This window comes from Apteryx mantelli, chromosome 18 (genome assembly GCF_036417845.1).
Source record: "Apteryx mantelli isolate bAptMan1 chromosome 18, bAptMan1.hap1, whole genome shotgun sequence".
Taxonomy (NCBI): Eukaryota; Metazoa; Chordata; class Aves; order Apterygiformes; family Apterygidae; genus Apteryx; species Apteryx mantelli.
The window spans coordinates 16930522-16948605 of NC_089995.1; the positions used below are offsets into that span (position 1 = coordinate 16930522).

General features: G+C 40.2%; 1 protein-coding gene across 3 annotated transcripts; it reads left to right on the forward strand.

The window, feature by feature from the left end:
* Window positions 1-1772: 1772 nt before the first annotated feature.
* Window positions 1773-17207, forward strand: BIRC7 (baculoviral IAP repeat containing 7). 3 transcript variants are annotated; one of them, XM_067307477.1, is made up of 8 exons: window positions 1773-1810; window positions 8224-8752; window positions 10931-11030; window positions 12313-12394; window positions 12493-12538; window positions 14752-14823; window positions 15301-15511; window positions 16230-17207. In XM_067307477.1, exons 2-7 carry the CDS (start codon window positions 8233-8235, stop codon window positions 15501-15503), a joined length of 1023 nt encoding a protein of 340 aa, XP_067163578.1. In that variant the 5' UTR covers window positions 1773-1810; window positions 8224-8232; the 3' UTR covers window positions 15504-15511; window positions 16230-17207. The 3 variants fall into 3 exon arrangements, with proteins under 3 accessions (XP_067163578.1, XP_013795608.2, XP_067163577.1); XM_013940154.2 differs by lacking the exon at window positions 1773-1810 and adding an exon at window positions 13528-13746 and having other exon boundaries at window positions 6463-8752; XM_067307476.1 differs by lacking the exon at window positions 1773-1810 and having other exon boundaries at window positions 6464-8752.
* Window positions 17208-18084: the final 877 nt, after the last annotated feature.

Below are 18084 nucleotides of genomic sequence, written 5' to 3' on the forward strand. Positions count from 1 at the left end.
CAGAAAGGGAGGAGGAATGGGAGCATCTTTCACACTTCAGTGCTAACTGGGGGAATTGTTCTTAGCTGTTCGTTTATCTCCTTAAACTGTAAATCGTATTCCTAAGCTCCTTTTATGACCATGGAAGCTTCTACAACTCAGACACTTTACTGCTGTTCAGCAGAGCAATAATTCATTAAATTTAGGGCAGTATTGAAATTTTTCAAGGATTTTTTTCAGCTTTCAAAATTTTGAGAGGGAACAAAAATAAAGTGAATAATGGGTCAGGTTAGTTTCTGTGCTTTTTTTTTTTTCCTCTTCCCCCCCCCCCCCCCAATGTTTGTATTCATTGGCAAAAAGAAGAAAGGGTAGAAAAAGAAATAAAGAGAAAATATCTTTGAAAGTGAACTCCCAAATTTTTCAGGCTTCAGAAGCCATGTAGAAAAATAAAATGCTTTCTATTTTTTCTATTTTTTACCTTTTGAAAAAGTATTAAACAGTTTTTAAATCCACTGTACCTTACAAAGCAGACTTTTTTTTTTTTTAATAATAGGCTGGACGCTGAACTCTTGAAGTTGTGAAACTGAGAATAAAACATAGTAATGACTTATGGCAGAAACACTTTGGTTTTTCTTATTCCAAGGAACTAGCATGTTAGTTTTCTTTCAAATCACAGTAGGATTTTAAGGCCAATTCCTCTACTGGTTGTTTGACTATCTGCTGTACCTTGCAGATTTTTCTTTTGATACGTGCTGTGCTCTGTTCCTGTGAGCTAGTATATTAATAGTATTTGATTCTAAGCACTCTTACAAATAGTACTGCAAGCTACATTTTTAGCTATTCCCAAATGTTACAATACATAATGTTTTGAGGCAGTCGGGTGCTATGGTAGTGGAGACTATAAGAGAGTTAGAGGAGGAGGTTGGAAGGGAGGAATCCTTAGGCAATCACTTAACAAAACATATGTTTGTTTACTCACCTGTGTGTTAGTTCTGGTAGTATATATTCTTTGTATGTGTATTTACTTTATGGCAACGTTTTTCAGGCTTCCTGAATTAGCAGTGAATTTCAGGCTTCCAAGCATCTTTGATGGGACAAATCTTTTATTATTTGTTATTAATGTGTTAAATTTTTTTGTTAGATTTTGTGAAATTTGTTGTAAATGTGTCAAATTTGTTTTTCATTATTATTGAAAAATTCAGTGAGGAATTTAAAATAATCATCAGGTGGAAAGTGCAGTGAGGGAAACCTTGATAAGCAGAGAAGAGAGCGCTTTCAATGTATAGTAGTACTTGTTATGGTTTAAAAAAATAATAATAAAAAAAAAAGCCTTGAGCTGAATGAAGAAGCAAAGTGAGACTTTTAAGCTTCGCCCTGGGGGAATGGCTTTGTGTTTCTCTCTGGTGTGACCAGTCACTTTTCCGTGTGCCTTGTCGTTATTCACGGGGTTAGATCATGCCGCCTCTGCACAGCGGAGTTATTTTATGAATGCCTTGGAGTTTCGTGTCAACAGACAGCAATATTCTTTGGTCCCGCAGTGCTGCACTGGAAGGCTCAAATTGGGGCTGAACAGACAGGCACCATGGAAGATTTTACCGATGCAGGAAATACAGTGCCAGCAGCTCTTCTGGGAGCAGCCAAGCTGCAGGATGATACCAGCTGGCCGTTCAGTGTGAAGGGAGCTCAAGGGCAAGAGACAAGGAAGAGGCAGCCAGAAGAGGAAAAGCAAGGCCATAAATGGAGTCACAGAAGCAGTCGCCTACTTCTATGGCAACAAATTGAATGACCCCCACCAACTCTGCCTCAGCCTGGCAAGCAGTTATACCACCAGGTCTGAACCAAATCCTGTTTTCTTCTCCAAAATGGATCCTTGTCTTCTTGGAGAGGTTAAGGGTGGTTCTGAGCAAATGGGAACAGGAATTTTGCTATAAAATTCCTCAATATCGAGCCCCCTTACACATCAGTTGCAGTGGCAAGCTATGGCATCTGTATTCCTGTTCCCAGCCTCTTTGCTTCGTAGATAATACCAACTGATGTGATTTTTTTTCTTTTCTATTGCAAAAGCCTCTTTCCTCAGGAATTTTTTATTCAGTCTTAATTTATCGATGAAAGCACAATAGTCTTCCTTGAGCTAAATCAAACAGAACAGCTTCATCATAGTACAGCTGCATAGGGCCTCAAGATTAGAGATGCTGAACCTCGTTGGAGTTCCTCCAGAGGTTCCAGTCACTTCAGCTCTTTGGGCTCTTCATCATGCTATCTCCAGCTATACTCTGGCCATTGTATTTACTGATTACTTTCCTTTCAAATCAGGGCAGTAGTAACAGTTAACTATTTTCAATTAATTATGTTTGCATTCCTTTCTTCTTAGACTTTCAAGTCACTGGCTAGCACTGGTTTCCAGTTAGCCCTGGCACGAGCTCAGCAATGTAGAATTTACTCTCTTGCATGGGAGCAGAGCGGTAACATTGTCATTTGTTATCACTGAACTATCCTGGATGCCTGCACTGTTGATGCTTACTGATTCCTTTTTTTTTTTTTTTTGTCTTTAGCTTATTACACTCTTTGGTTTAACAAGTGTTCAGAAGTTCAGTAGGACATTTTATTCTCTAAAAAGGAAATGAAAGAAATTGCCAAAAAAGAATAGAAATAAATCTTAACATTTATACGGAATTATAATACAAGACGGTATTAGTTGCATACATCACATTACGTAATACATTAAATGCTGTCAAACATTGTTAGCTTGTTAAAATAAACCCTATCATTTCTTTTTGAGTGTGCTGGCTTATTTTTAGTTTCTCTCTGCAGCAGACTTGATGCCACTTCATGTTCTCCTGCTACAGTTGTCTCACTGGTTCTTCTGAACTTTCCTTTGTTTATGAAATGATCCCCCCAAAACCTATTACATGAGGGTCTCCCCACAGAAAATATTAAATGTATCTTGAAGCTTGCATGAAGTTAAAAGGATGGTGTGTTAACAAAAAAGCTAGTAGTGCCAGAAACAGTCAAATTTCACAAATTAGAGGTCAAATGTCAAGAGAATAAATACAAAAGGAACTGTATGCCTTTGTTGGCATGTTAGAGTAACTACTGTTTTGTCTGAGCAATTTTAGTATTAGTAGTATTATGCGTTTCAAAAGTGATGTAATCTTAATAATATGAGATCTTTACTGCAGTGTGGGATTAGACTAGCAGGTTTGCTCTGGGGAAACAATATTAGTTAAAATAAATTAAAGATATTCTCCTGTAGCCAATATTTTCAGGAAAGACTTCTCCACTTTAGGACCTTAACCTAGAAGCAACTTTTCGGCTCCTCTGAGGTTTTATACAGTTTTTTCCTCTTTAACAGGCTTGGTGGATGGGGAAGTGAGGATTTAGAAGAGAAGGGCTTTTTCTTGACACTGCCCAAGACACCTCATAAACTTGATAAGTTACTTATCTTCTCTGTGTTCAACATCACCATCTTTAAAATGCGGATAAAGACTGTATTTTGAGAGGTTCCCTTCAGGTGCTCTCAAGAGCAGATTTGCCCCTGGTGTAGAGTAATCAAACCAGAGCTCCAGATATCCTGGAGGCTCTCCTCTGCAACACGTGGTATTATACAGGTTTGCCAGTTCCATACGCCTTTAACACAAAACTGTGCTGTCTCAGTGCTGCCCTGTGCTGTGGACAGATTATCTGTGCATTGCGTGAAAGCGTCCCTGAAAGCTGCTTGCAGACCGCCTAGGAGGCCCGGGCGTGAGCGTGAGGTAGGCAGAGCAAGGAGCATGCTGTGTTCCCAGCTGCTCCTGAGATCGCATTTAGAAGCAAGGTGGTTATAAGCGATACAAGGCAAGGTCGTTGCTTGTAAAATGCTTCATACGGCCATAACTATTTATCCTTCTTATCTATTAACAAGTTCTTTCCTATAACCCATCAACAGAGTCCCCAAACAGCCTCTGTAAATGGGATTTTATTAACTGTCTGTCTTATATTTTTAGGATATATTCATCAAAATCAATATAGACTTACAAAGAACAGGATACCTGGAGTAGCAGATAATGTGAAATTACATATAAATTCATTGTGGAAAAATAAAAAAGAACCAAATTCACATGTTACAAAATTCTGTGAACTTTGCAAATAAGCACTGCCCCCTACTGCTCACAAGGTTTTCATTAAAGCATATTTAATTAAAATTAAAAAAAGAGAAAGTGCCAACACCAGTCTTTTTAATTAAAATGTTTGTATAGGTTTACCTGTAAGAAAAAAACAACTCTTTTTTTCTTAAAAGACACAAAGCTGAATTTATTTTTTTACAAGAATGAAACACCTGTATTAACTTGGATAGTTTATGTTTTGTCAAGCACATAGTGTAGAATAAGTAGTTACATTTATCTTCTCAAACAGAAAAGTAGTGGAAGATGACACATTTACAAATAATTCTACCTTTCAAAACTGACCTTAAAATCCTTCATTCTCAATTATGACCAAGGGACAGCAAAGAAAGAAAGATTTCAAATTTTAGAGATGCAATGGAAGCAAAAAAGTCACTGTCTTTTGCTGAGGTAAATCCCATGTAAGCCATTCAAGCTGTCATGAGTAAATTCTTGTTGCTGTTGTCTATTAATTTTAAAGTACATTTCCTTGAAAATTATAAAGTGCAAAACATGCATGTGAGAGCAAGGTGAAAAATATATAGTAATAGATTATTATACAGTCACAGAATCACTGAAGGGGCTAAGAGGGCTGCCACCATCTTTACAGGGAACTGTTGTCATGCCCCCATATGACACATGCTCCGTCGTAGTTAATGTGGTTGCACCTTATGGCTGAACAGTCTCCTTTTAGAATAGGATTATGTTCATCTCTGTTACTCTGTCAGTAGAAGATAAAGAGAAAATCATGGCCACAGAAAACATTAACAGTTCAGAGAAAGAGTAGTTCTCCTCAGAACCGTTTTACTTCCAGTAGCCATCAGTGTTCCCAAGGCTCTCACGCTTGTCCAGTGTGGAGCAGATCAGTGTCGTCTGCCGCAGTTCTGAAAGGCCTAAGCAACTCCCACAAAGTATCTGAATGCATCAGTGATGTTTGGATCTGATTCAGTTGACAATAAAATTCCTCTGTTTCACTGTGGGTTTGGAAAGCAGTCTTAAAGTGGGTGTACATTTGCTGTAGAGGTAATTCCTGTCCACTTAAGCACTCCATTATGTTGCCAGCATCCAAAGGGATCTTAAAGTACATCAGAATGAGGCTTTAATTAATCCTTAGGATGCGCTTCTGAAGTAGAAAATTTAATAGTCCTTATTTTAGGAACAGGGAAATGGGACAGAGCCTTTGATAGTCTGACTCTCTCAAGCTTCTAAACAACTTAATGCATATCAAAAGAAGCATGCTGACGCTCCTGATGTTGGAATGTGTGATAGGGCCATCCCAGGGTGGAGGCCTTGAGCAGCGCTGCAATGCCGTATTCACTGCTGCTGTTACCGTTTGTCTCTGTTTCAGCTACTGTCCACAGGTCTCCGAAAGTGCTTAAATATGTTTTGTTTCTACATAAGGACAAACGTTCTAGGTCTAAGTCATGCCTGCTAACTCAAAATAAGTCTTGTAAAAAGGACTAAAAATGATTTTCCTAGGAGATCCCAGAACACAGAACAGAAAGGCTGGGTATGCTTATGAGATGCTGTACCAAAGAGGAGCAGCCTCAGACCTTTTTGTTCAGCTGCTAGATATAGTAGCCAAGCTACTGTAACAAAATAGGAGGATTGCAGGTAGTATCTGGTGGGACTTAAGATGTCACGACTGGAAGATATGTTAGATTTTAACTACACCCCAAGGCTTTGTTGGTTTTTAGCTGCTCAAACAGTTACTTCCTGGAGGAAGTTTAAGGAGTAACATTATGTCTTTCCCTTGTGACACCTGCTTAGGCAGATGAAATTTGGACCATTGAGCCGATAGAGGATTTCAACACAAAGCTAACCAATCAGGGAAAAATAGGCATTAAAAGGGCTTCCCTGCCAGGTGGAATCACTTGGTATTGTAAGGATTTCTAATCCTCTGAGAAAGGTGTTACCTAGAAAAGAATAAAGTAGCTCAAAGCTTGTGGGAATGGGGGAGCCTTAGCTATTAGAAAGGGTGAGTGTGTGGATTTTTTGTTTTTTGGGTTTTTTTTGAGTATGCTGGTAAGTTTCTCTCTCTTTTTTTTTTTTTTTTTTAGCTTCTGTCTTGCTAAATGCAGGGAATTGTTGATATCAACTGCAATATCCCTTTGAAAATGTATTACTAAATGGGTATGAGTAGTGGACTGTGGGAGAGTATTGGCTCTTAGTTGTGTTGTAGCTTTTTAAAATACAATTTGTTTGGGGAATTTTTTTATCAAGATTACTGGATCTTCTGCAGAGTGTATGCAAATGTCTTTAACACAGATAAACCATAGTGGATTTCTCTGTGAGCAAAAAAGTGTGTATATATATATATATATATATATATATATGTTTGCTTTCCTATGTCCCATCTCTTAAAAAGCCTTGGTTCAGCTGTTTGGGTTTTGGGTAAGATAACTCCTTTTCTTTCCTCTTTTCTGACTATGAAATTTGGTCTAATCTGTACTCCCTAAGAGGAAATACCCTATGGTCACTCTTGCTCGCCTCCTAAGCGGAAAGCAACACTTGTAGTTTGGTGGGAATAATAGTTTTTGCTTTGACAGTGCACAAGACTAGAGCAAAACTGATATTGTAAAACTGTCCCTGTTGAGCAAGTCTCTCTGTCACCTCTTTGAGTTCTGAGAGCAAAATCAGCTGTGCAGGCTGAAGCCCTGCATGCTCCTAAGTTTGCTTAGTCTGCAAATTCTGCTGTGTGTCAGTGAGTAACAGGGTTTTTCATGTTATTGTCCTTTCTGTATGAATTTCTCTTTATACCAGAAACATAGTTCTTGAGTAACTGCTTCAGTGTAAGTAAAAACACAGCTCTTAAAATGAGCATTTAGAGCCTTTTTTTCCTCTACAACTCTGGTTGCTGTGATTATAGTTATAGAAGAAAATTCTGCTTGCTAATGAAATTTTTCTTGCTTGCTTTCTTTTCCTGTGAGAGGCATGTGGCTGAGCAAGCTATCTTTTGCTTTTAAAGTATCAGTAAGTATGGAATGCCTATAAATGATGGATTTATCAACTCTGCCTACAGGTCTTGCAACTAAAATGTCCTGTTGCTTTCTCCCTTAAATGTGCTGCAGTGTTTATCTAGGAGAAGTAGTTCTTCAGAGATGCTAGTAGCCAAGTACCTCTCAGTCACATGTGACTGTGCCTACCATGGGGTAGATGTTATACAGTTTTCCTCCTTAGATATTAGTTAAATCAGTCTTGATTCTCAGTTGTGTAATTGTGTGACCTTTGAAAGTGTATTTGCTAGCCATTTAGAAAGCATTGGAAGCAGTAGTTGACTTAAATTTAGCGTACTGGTATAGGGGAAGGGGCTGCTATCTTAGGTAAGTAGGATGAGGGCTTAGATAGGCAGGCATTCTGTAACTCCTTAATTTTATTCTTCTCGCACAGAACTAGCACAGGCAGAAAATGTCTCGTCTTTCTGTTTAATTTAAGAAAACATCCCTCTAGAAACTGGGCATAATTATTTCTAGACTGCTTCCTGCGGAAGATCTCTTATTATAGAGATATTCCTGTATATTCAGTATTTAATTAGCATAATAAAGTGGTGGAAAATCTACTAAAATTCTGGATAATGTTTGGCTCTAAACTAGACGTTACGAGATAATGTTTTCTTTGGTTTGGCTGTTCTCTGCTTTAGGGCTTCTTAAATGTGCTTTTAGAAGGGGCGAAAAAAATTCAGAGCCTTTTTAACATTAGTTTAAAGGCTGAGCAAATGAGTGAGCATTTGTCACACAGTTTGAAGGCTGGATTGGTTTAGCCAGAGAGGCAGCCTAGGTTTTGCCCTCTCCTCACCATCTGTTTCTGCAAGCATCTTTCCTGTGAATTGATAGAGGAGGTCAGAAAGTGCTAGTCTCTTCCCTGTAGACACCAGTGAGGACTCAGCAAAAGTTCAGGGGAAAGCGGCAAAGCATCGAAGCACTAGATCTGTGACTGGGCTGCAATTCAGGAACAAGCCTGGCTTTGTTGAGACCATGAGCTTTCCAGAATGTGCATCGGGATGAGCTGTGGGGAGGTACAATGCATGACGCAGGCTGGTGGCCTGATGCTGCCTGACATCAGGAATCCAGCTGACTGCTCTGGGTCATCTAATTCTCTCTTTCAGAACGGGAACATGGGGGACGCAGTCCTACCACAGGAGACTCTGCTTGGGACAGCTCATTGCCAGCTGTTCAAATTCATCATGAGGAATGAAGCAAGAAGACTGAGAACTTTTTGGCAATGGCCAGATAGCTCACCTGTGTCTGCCCAAGATTTGGCCAGGGCTGGCTTTTTCTTTGTGGGTCCAGGAGACGAAGTACAGTGCTTCTGCTGTGGTGGCATCCTGAAGGATTGGGTACCTGGTGATTGCCCTGTAGTAGAGCACCTGAAGTTCTTCCCTTCCTGTAAATTCATTTGTGGTGAGGATGTTGGGAGCCAACAACTGTTTCCTCTTGAGGAAATACTTGACTGTGTGGATGGGCAGTTCCTCAGTCTCTTGCAGAGCATAGGCAGTGAGGAGACAGCCCTTCCCAATCAACCGGAATATCCGGAGATGGGAACAGAGGAGATGAGACTATCTACTTTTCAGAGCTGGCCGCAATATACTGAGGCGCATCCTGAGCAACTGGCTAGAGCAGGATTTTTTTACACAGGTAGGTACATGGGGGAAAGTCTCTGTCCGTGTAACACTGTAAAACTATGTTTGTGTATATTTCTGTTTGGGAATCCCCAGCTAGATCTTTTAGTTCATCAAGTGCTGGGAGGAAATGTTAGCTCATAGCCAGAACTTTCAGTTAGAGGATTTGACTCAGCTTGATGCAAATCTTGTTCAGCTGGGCCATTCTGAATGACAAACATTCAAAAAACCAAGTCATTCAGTGCAGGGTCTGGGAACTGAGTGATTTGGTGTCTGGATAAACTTGCTGCAGTGCAGTGTGAATGTTTTGTTGATACTGCAAGTGGACCCAACATACAGAGAAAGGGCTGCTTACTTGAGGGTTTCAACAGAGTAAATGTGGTCTCTTGCAAAGCAGCTTTACTTGCATTTACATCTTGCTGTCATCACAGTATCTTCATCCTAGATAAAGGCATATACTTATTTGTGTTGCAATGACATCTTCAACTGTTACTTGCAGTGTTTTTAAAAATGCATGCCTGGCTTTTGGTGTTGCTTCCTTAGGTGCTGCTTATGGCTTTATATTGAAGCATTTTCAAGCTTTTGGCTATGGAAGCTTTTCTGGCTGTTTTCTGGTGGTATGAATTAGTACAGCTTATTAGAACAGCTTGTAACTCCTAGACATGAAAAGAAACCTAATGAATTTGATGCTTTTCATCTGATATATTGTTTTGAAAGCTAATAAATTTTAAAATCCTATTCAAGTTAATTTTTGAAGATGTCACTATGTCTTAACGCTATTGCTTCTCTGAATAGTTGTACCCACTTGGAGTGCGGTTAGAAACCAGTTCCTTTCTTCAGCCTGGGCAGCTGCACTTTCCGTCTTGGGCAGAACTTAGTTCTATGCTTAACTCCTGTTTGGGCACTAAGGAGTCTGTTAGTAGATCCTCCTTTTCATTACTAGCAGGAACAGAAAATGTGGTGTGTTCTTAATGGATGTTTTACTGGAAGAGGAGTGTACAGTTTAAGATGCAAAAAACCTGTTTATTACTAGCACATTTAGAAGGACTTTAGCCACTTGCTTGGTATGTGACAGTTCATATAAGCTCTGTTATGCACCACAGCCTTCTCTTCTCAAAAGCCCACATAAAGCTGAGTTAAACCTTTTAGATACTCAACCCGTTGAGCTGTCATTCTGGCTTGTTGTTGCTGTAAGGATTCTAGACTTGCATTACAGAACTAAAAGATACAGCATATTTTCTCAGAAAAGTATTTCTTGTTTAGTTGAATTTCAGTTGTTTTCCCCTTGAGAAGGCTTTGCTAGTTAGGTAGTAGATTTGAATAAATACTGTTTACTGGACTGAGCAGTCAGAGCAAGTATTTACAGTATATTAATTCCTAACTGTGATTAAATATTGGCAGGAAGAGGTTCCTTCTCTGTATTTTGGAATCTAGTGCTATTTCTCTGTGGAATACAAATGTGACTTCTTCCCTATGAATGCATTTATTGTTTTTATATTTGTACATCAATAAACTGAGACATGGAATGAAGTGACAGGCAGAGTCCATAAACTAAAGTCTTCTTGGGAGCAAACCTATCCTGAATGCCTTGAGTTCTTATCACTGAAGTAAAACTGAATTGCTCTCCATTTAAGCAGTAGTTGCTGAGCACAGTTCTTGCCTGTGCTTGGTGGTTCCCCCTCTGCCCCCAGCTGAGAAGATAAGCACAATAGCAGGTTGGATAGCTTGGGACCATGTTGTGGCAAATTCTTTATACCTATGAAGCAGAAGCGGCGTAGATTGTCTGACTGCACCAGGAACAGATTATCCAGAGAAGTAGCTTGTGGTGCAGGAAACAAAGTATGTTTGTGGGTATAACTAATTACAGCTCTGCTAAATGCAGGTAAGAGGGGATTGGATAGCGATGTGCGTATGTGAAAGGTTATGATGCTGACATGCATGCTACTTGTTAGCGTGTGACCCAGTTCTGGAATAATCTCAGCTAGCTACAGCGCTCGTAGTTCAATACGCTCATCTGATTCCCTGCCCCTAAACAACTTGCACAACTCTGGTAAGTTGTCATGTGCTCATCTGTTCAGTCCTGTGGCCTATGTTTTGTACTGAATCTCTCCCTAGCTTCTGAACCTGAGCTAGTATAGCATATAGTGTCTTTTTTTTCTTCTTCTTTTTTTTTCTTTTTTTCTCTCTCTTCCAGGACAAGGTGATATGGTGAGGTGTTTTTACTGTGATGGAAGTGTGAGGAACTGGGAGTTTGGAGATGACCCTTGGAGAGAACATGCAAAATGGTACCCAAGGTAACTCAGTCCTGGCTGACAACTGTCTCTTGTAGCAAGGCCAAAAGATAGTTCACGTGTTCCACACTGTGTGGATCCTTACCTCACAAGATGGGAGTGTCACCAGTTGAGAGACAAGCAAATCACAAGTGTACTGGTAATAGTAGGTATAACCTCCAGGCTCTTTTATTAGCTTAGTTCCAGCTAAGTAGAAAAATTCAGAACTAGGTGATCAGCTGGACAGATATGTTTGGTCCTGTTTAACTGCATAAACTGCCATAGTGTTTAACTTTCTGGTATTCTCTGATATCTCAAGAGAAAGGCTCTGAATTCCTGAGGTCAGATTTGCACAGCAAAAGACCATCTTCAAATCCTAGTAGTGGGTAAAGATTGGAGAACTTGTTTGTAGGTCTGTCTTCAGTTTGTATAGTCTTCTAAAAGCGTGTACCTCCCACTCTCTCCTTACAAGTGAGAGAATCAATAGTTTGAAAGGCCTCCTGGCAAACCTAATCATCACCTCCTTCCTGCATGCCTCCCTCCCCCTGTCCCCCCACCCCACGTCTGGAAAAAAGTGATTTTTGCAGTCTCTCTACATATGTAATCTCTTACAATAGGTTGCTGACTCCAGGATGGTCAGCTTCAGTCCCTTAGCCATCTTCTTTTTATCCCAAAAGTTGATTTGTTAACCATCATAACCTTCTGCGTTAACCATCACCAAGTAGGTTTCATCATTATCTAAACTGTAACTAGCTTTGTAAAAGATCTATACAAACAGAAGTGACAAAGCCTATGCATTTAGATGCTCTCACTTTAAAAGTAAAATCAAAACCTTCAAGCTGAGGTGGAATGGCACAGTTCAGACCTGAGCTTTTTTGACTTGATCTAGAGTTCACTATCTACAAGGTCAATTCATATCACTTTCCTTGACGTCAAAGAGTAGCCTGGGTTCCTACTGTTCTCAGGTACAAAAAGAAAGATACCATAAACCTTGTGTTTTTTGTGGCAGTTCTTGTGATCTTCTGTGATCTGGTTTATTATCGTGTTTTCTGTGACCTGTTCCAAAGGATGTTGCAACTGAGCTAATCTCGGAGGCCAAACCGGGGGGGAGAAGGGGAGACCATGAGCTTCTTAATATTGTCCTTCTTTATGCAAGGACAAGAAGACCATGATAATCCCTCTTCCTTACCAAATATAGCAATTTGCCTGTAAGCCGATAGCACCCATTGCTCCTAAACTTCAAACCACTACTACTGCTTTCACTCAGAGATCCTGTACTAAACTATTTAAATCTTTCTGCTCACAGGTGTGAATTTTTGTTGCGATCAAGGGGAAGAGAATTCGTTAGCGGTGTTCAGGAGTCCTATTTCAGCACGCTGGTATCTCCAGTGAGTCATGTATTTTGTGTATAGTGGATGGGAGTTTGGACGATGGGGGAGCTTTGAACGCGTGCTTCTCTTACGTGACCATCTTGTGACATTTTCAGAGAGATTCCTGGCACCAGGCTGACCAAGGTTCTTCTGCTTCCCAAGGTTGGTGCTATGTAATTGCATGGTGTTGTCCTTTCTCAGCTCCCCCACCTCAGTTTGTGTGTACTCTGCAGACCTGGTGTTTGAGAGATGTTTTGATGTTCTAGAAGCTGTTTTGCATTATTTTTAGGAAATGGTTTCTAGCACAAGAAGCAAAAATGCTTGCTCTTGTGAGATCTTTTTGCATATGTATCTATACGTATCCAGACTAGCTAAATGTCTTTGGTCTTAAGAAAAAAAAAAAAAAAACCTTGTGACTTGTAGGTGTTTGCCTAAACCTCCTTTGATTTGATTTGTTCACATTCATGGTGTTTTTGTCTGTCTGAAGAGTCTTTGCCGGACTATAGCATTTGAAACATATTTAGTATGAGACCTGAGAATAACTAGAGGGTCCAGCTGTTCATGAAAGTGTTGATCCTGGGGATCTATTTCCATTCATTGGCTGCTCCTGGAAACTTAAGTAGGTAAAATCTGGCTCCTGTAATTGTGGAAAGCTGATTTACCTTGTTGACTTGAGGTTGCAACACCCTCATTCACCAATCATATATGCTGAGCTTAAGAAAACCTTAAACCTTTAGAATGGGTTGCCAGCTGAATTTCCCACTTCTGCCTTTACTGATGAATGAGTGAGCTAGATGAAGGTTCCTCTTGACCTCCATGAAAGCAGTTTTGAGCCTTCTATTCTGGGATGTGAAAACAAAGATTCTGGACTGGTGACAAGCCTGGAAGACTCAGTCCACTGACATTGTAGAATGAAACATTGAAAATTAAGATCTTCTGCCTGTTATGAAATTGCTTGCAATGACTTTGTGAATCATGATCAGAAGCAACAAACTGTAAATCTGGACACTGATAGCTATATCTCTATATACATCAATATATAGAATATGGCTGTTACTGCCACTTTGTGTATAACAGTTTCAGGGAGTGGCATATTTCATTGCCCAAAAGCTTCCCCTTTTTTGGTAAAGTATCTGCTCACTGCTTTACAGATCCGGTGAGGAATCGGGAATTGCAGTCTCTTTCTCCTCTGGATCAGTTTTCTGTAGTGCAGAATATCCTGCAGATGGGCTTTGACCCCACCTTGGTGGCTAACCTGGTAGAGAATAAATACGTGCTGACTGGGACTTACTACCTTTCTGAGTCTGAACTGATTTCTGATCTGCTTCAGACAGACTGGGAAGGGAGCAGCAGTGCAGAAGAAAGCAGAGGTATGCCTGACTTGCCCGCCTATGTTCTTGGTGGCTGTTTAACCTCTTATTCACTTAATCTTGAGCACTGTTGTGAACTTGTCTTGCAGGTCTGCATTCTCTCTTCCTAGGCTGGAATTAAGTGTAGTAATGTACCCAAGCCTGCCTTTCTCTGAGAGGCTGCAAAATAAGATTCTGCTTTCATGATGCTTGAAGAGGCTGCAATTGCTGGAGTACTAGTAACTGTATCTGTCTCCAGTAGGGTGTGATGTAGATATTCTTCTTCAGTCTTTTCTGCTGCCCTTAAAGTAGCTGGCAGCTCACTATGTGGAGGCTTGTCCATAAATTCAGATCCGTTGGTGCAGACAGTTAGACATAGGCAGTTGTCTGAAGGAAGGCTTCTAGGGTGAATGCATGCTCCAAGCCTATTTAAAGTTGAACCAAGGGCTTGCTCAGAAATAGTTGTTTTCCATTTGTTTGGATAATGTACATTCTCCTCAACTTACCTGCATCTGTGTTGTTACCTGTTCTACAGAATCTGTTTGCTGAGTGAATTTATTTGAGGCTACAGTTTCACATATACATATATATATTTTTTTTCTTCTGGTAGCAAGCCTGCTTTCCAAAGCTCTTGTCTCCATGTGACAGTCTACCACCTCTTTAGCTTTGTCAAGGCAAAAAATAAAATGGTTCCCACCAAACTGAGGGAATGATTAAATTGTAGCACCAGAGCAGGAATGAGCAGCTGATGGTTCCCACTGTCCAGTAGAACTTAAACCAGATTCTCTGAGGAGAGAATGCAATGTGGACATGCATGTTAACCTCCTTACCAGGATGTGCAATTGCCCGAGATGTCAGCTGAGAACATCAGCTTGGCCAGGCCGTATGTGGGGTTAACAGCTCTGTAAAGAGCTGTTTGATCTGAGGGTAGTGAAACACGGGATATTACATCCTTTTAAGCACAGCACTGTCTGAAGAGGGAGGAAAGGGGTAGTGTTTAATGCATCTTCCTTCCTGTTTATACAGATCCTGTTCAGAGAGAGACTGAAACATTGCGTTCAAGAGAAGAAACACAACCTGTGCAACAAAAGGAATCAGGTGCACTGGAGTGACAGTGGCGGGGAAATTAGGCCAAAACTAGGATGGCTCTTATAGCAGCAATATTAGTGCTCATTATGTTCATTTGTTAATCCTGAAAAGCAATGTGTTCTAGTTTGCATGGTGACTGAACATTACTTATACAAAAACTAGGGTTTCACTGTGAAACAGACTGTGATACTGAAAATTTGGTTCATCAGGGATAAGTCACATCATGCAGTATAACGATGTTGATCCCTTCCCACCTAGCCAGTCCAGCATGTGTAGATGTGCAAGCAAGAGTTTAGAATAGCTGTGGGGTTATTTCAGCCTGAAAAGAAATTGCCTGAGAATAGTACTTTTGCCACTTTCACATTCTCTGAACAAAACAATGAGCAAGTTGCAGGAATATATGACTTTTGGAGATCATAGGATTGTCACTCTGGAATAATTGTATTGCTAACACTTTGGGCTTTTTTTTTCCCCCCCTTGTTAAAGATGAGACTCCACTGAGCACAGAAGAGCAGCTCCGACGCTTGCAAGAGGAGAGGATGTGCAAAGTGTGCATGGACAGAGATGTGTCTGTTGTCTTTGTTCCCTGTGGTCACCTGGTAGCATGTGCAGAATGCGCCCCCAACTTGAGACTGTGTCCTATCTGCAGAGCAGTCATCCGGGGAAGTGTGAGGACTTTCATGTCCTGAAGCATGAGGTACTTAAGGGGAGAGACAGTCTATAAAATCCACTCATAACACAGCAGAGGAACAAAATAAGTAAATAGTTCAACTGATGCTGGAGCAATCTTATCTGCCAGGTAGCTTGGCCTAAATGCAGGCATTCACCAAATTTGAATGTATTCCTTTGCATAGTGCCTACAGTGAGAGTTGCTGATATGCTGTATTCTTACTGACCTTGCTGGAAGATTGCTCCAGAAAAATTCTGCTAGTTTCTTTTACCCACCAAAATGAGACCTCTGTTGATAGAGATTATCCTCCTCCGAAGTCTTGCATATCTAAATGAATCCCAGCTCTGTGTTGAAATCAAGGACTGTTTCCAGTGGACTGTCTCTGATTCTTTTTCTTCCATTTAGCAGTTGCTTAGAGATGATGAAAATAATTAGCTTATCCTTCTAGGGTTGATGTCTTCCCTCCATAAGTCTAAGTAAAAATTAGACTATTTTTATAACAAACACATTCCTCTGAGACTAGAATATCGAGCAGCATGTATTGTGGGGAAGCAGTGGGTGGTTTTTGTTTCTTTTTGTTCTGAGCTCTTTGCTGTGAGGGGGAAGAGGATTGGACAAATGAAACCGTAAATGGGGAATTGTCTTGTGAAACATTTCTGAGTTGTTGACAGTTCAATAATATCCAAATTTACATAATTAAGTGAAAACTCTAATCTGTAGATTTTTTTTCAACCTCTATTGTCAGCTTGATGACCTTCCTCACTAGACAGAAGGTGAAAGACTAATCTGGGTTACTGGATGATCTGCTGCAAGTTTCTCATAAAGCCTCTTCCCTGGCTATTGGAGACTATCCTTCTGCTAGAAGATAGCTATGGGAGCTTACTTTTTTTTAGGACTTCAGTTTGCTGGCTAAACTAATGATTCTTAGTTCAAATGCGGTATTTTATCATGTAGCGCCCCCCCCCCCCCCAAGAAAAAAAAATTGTCAATAATATAGCCTGTTAATAGGTTTACTGGCTGCAGGGGAAAGGGAATATATGTTTTTAAAAAATAAGTGTTCTTTTTCACTGAATAAAAGGTCTTTCTTTATCTTATGGAGGTCTGAGTATCTGGTTCTAATATAATGTCCTACTTGTACAAGAGGCATCAGGCAGTAGATAGTTGAACTTCCATCCTTCAGTACTAGGTAGGCATGGGTGAAGGAAGCAACTGTTTTTACCATCTGTTAGTGGTTTCCTTGGGAGCCCACAAACGTGGTGTGTGTGTCTGTGTCCTCCAAACTCTTCAACTGCAAAAGGAGGGAAATGTCCCTTTAGTAACTTGTGCAAACTGTTTTTTGACTAGCAGTAAGTCCCAAGTGATGCCTGTCCCCAATAGAGGGCACTCTTAACCTGGCAATAAGGGAACCACTTGAGCAAAACCTTCAACTGCTCCTCTGAATTATGGCACAAGAGATGCAAAGGACTGGGAGTTGGTACCCTAACAAAATATGATATTACACAGACTTGCAATACACGTAGGTATAGCACAAGTAGCCAGGAAGAAGGCATGTGAGAGCACAAAAGGTGGATGGCACTGCTACTGAAAACCAGACAAGGTAATTAAGTGTGGAATAGGATTCCTAGTAGTTTGTCTTGTCTTTTTTTCTTTTTTTTCTTTTTTTCCCTCTTCTTGTACTGGGCTTGATTTAAGGCACTCACTGATAATAAATATCATATGCTTACCTGAACCTTTATTTTACTTGCAGTAAAAGATACTTATCTGTGTACCTCATAAGACAGAAAGAAGGGATAGTGGTTCTGAAGCTACCAGATCATGACACGTGTATTTACTTAATTGCCCCTTACTGGTATATGCCAAGAAGTATGTTGTTAAGTTCATAGTTCTAGAGATATGGATACTTAACCTCTTTAGAGCACTTAGCAGGTGTTTGGGTTCAGTTTTCTTTGTAAATGTGGCATCAAGGCTTGGTCACTTTGAGAAGTATTGTGTTAAAAACATGCAGACCTGATTCTTTTTTTGACTTCATACTGCCACCAGCAATAATTCCTTCCTGAACTGACTAGTGAAATATTCTAGCTGTTCAAAACCAAAACCATGCTTTGTCCACCATCTGTGCTGAATTTTTTTGCACTCAAACAAGGCCAATAAAGAATGATGGTATCTTATGGACAATATATCTCTCTTCAACAACCTTCCTTCTGAGAAGAAAAGAATTTTCATTAAAACAAAAGTGTAAAGTCAATATTTTCTAATCAGAAAAAGGAAGATTAACTTTAAAATCCCCAAATAAATGGAATCTGATTTTTCTGAACAGTCTGTCTAGAACACGTTTGTTCTCCCATTCCTTTTTCTGCCCCTCCAGGGAACGTCAGGTGGGCATCTACGAATGAATGTAATACGCAAAAGAACTGAACCAAAAAAGAGGTGAAGAAAGTGCCAAGTGACTGTATGAGCACTGCTGTGCATGTTGTCAGATGGCACAGTAGCTTGTGTCCTGCTGTTAACAAAAAACTCTTTCAGTGGCACAGTATTGGCCAACCTGGGAGGCAGCATGTTTTGTCAGGCAGATCTCTTTCAAAGAGGGCTGTGCTTTTTCC

Excerpts from the sequence above, each read along its gene's own strand:
- BIRC7 (XM_013940154.2), top strand. The coding sequence starts at position 8,107 with ATGTGCATCGGGATGAGCTGTGGGGAGGTACAATGCATGACGCAGGCT. Across the intron at positions 12,539-13,527 it reads AGGTTCTTCTGCTTCCCAAG|ATCCGGTGAGGAATCGGGAA; the intron begins GTTGGTGCTATG and ends ACTGCTTTACAG. Across the intron at positions 14,824-15,300 it reads TGTGCAACAAAAGGAATCAG|ATGAGACTCCACTGAGCACA; the intron begins GTGCACTGGAGT and ends CCCTTGTTAAAG.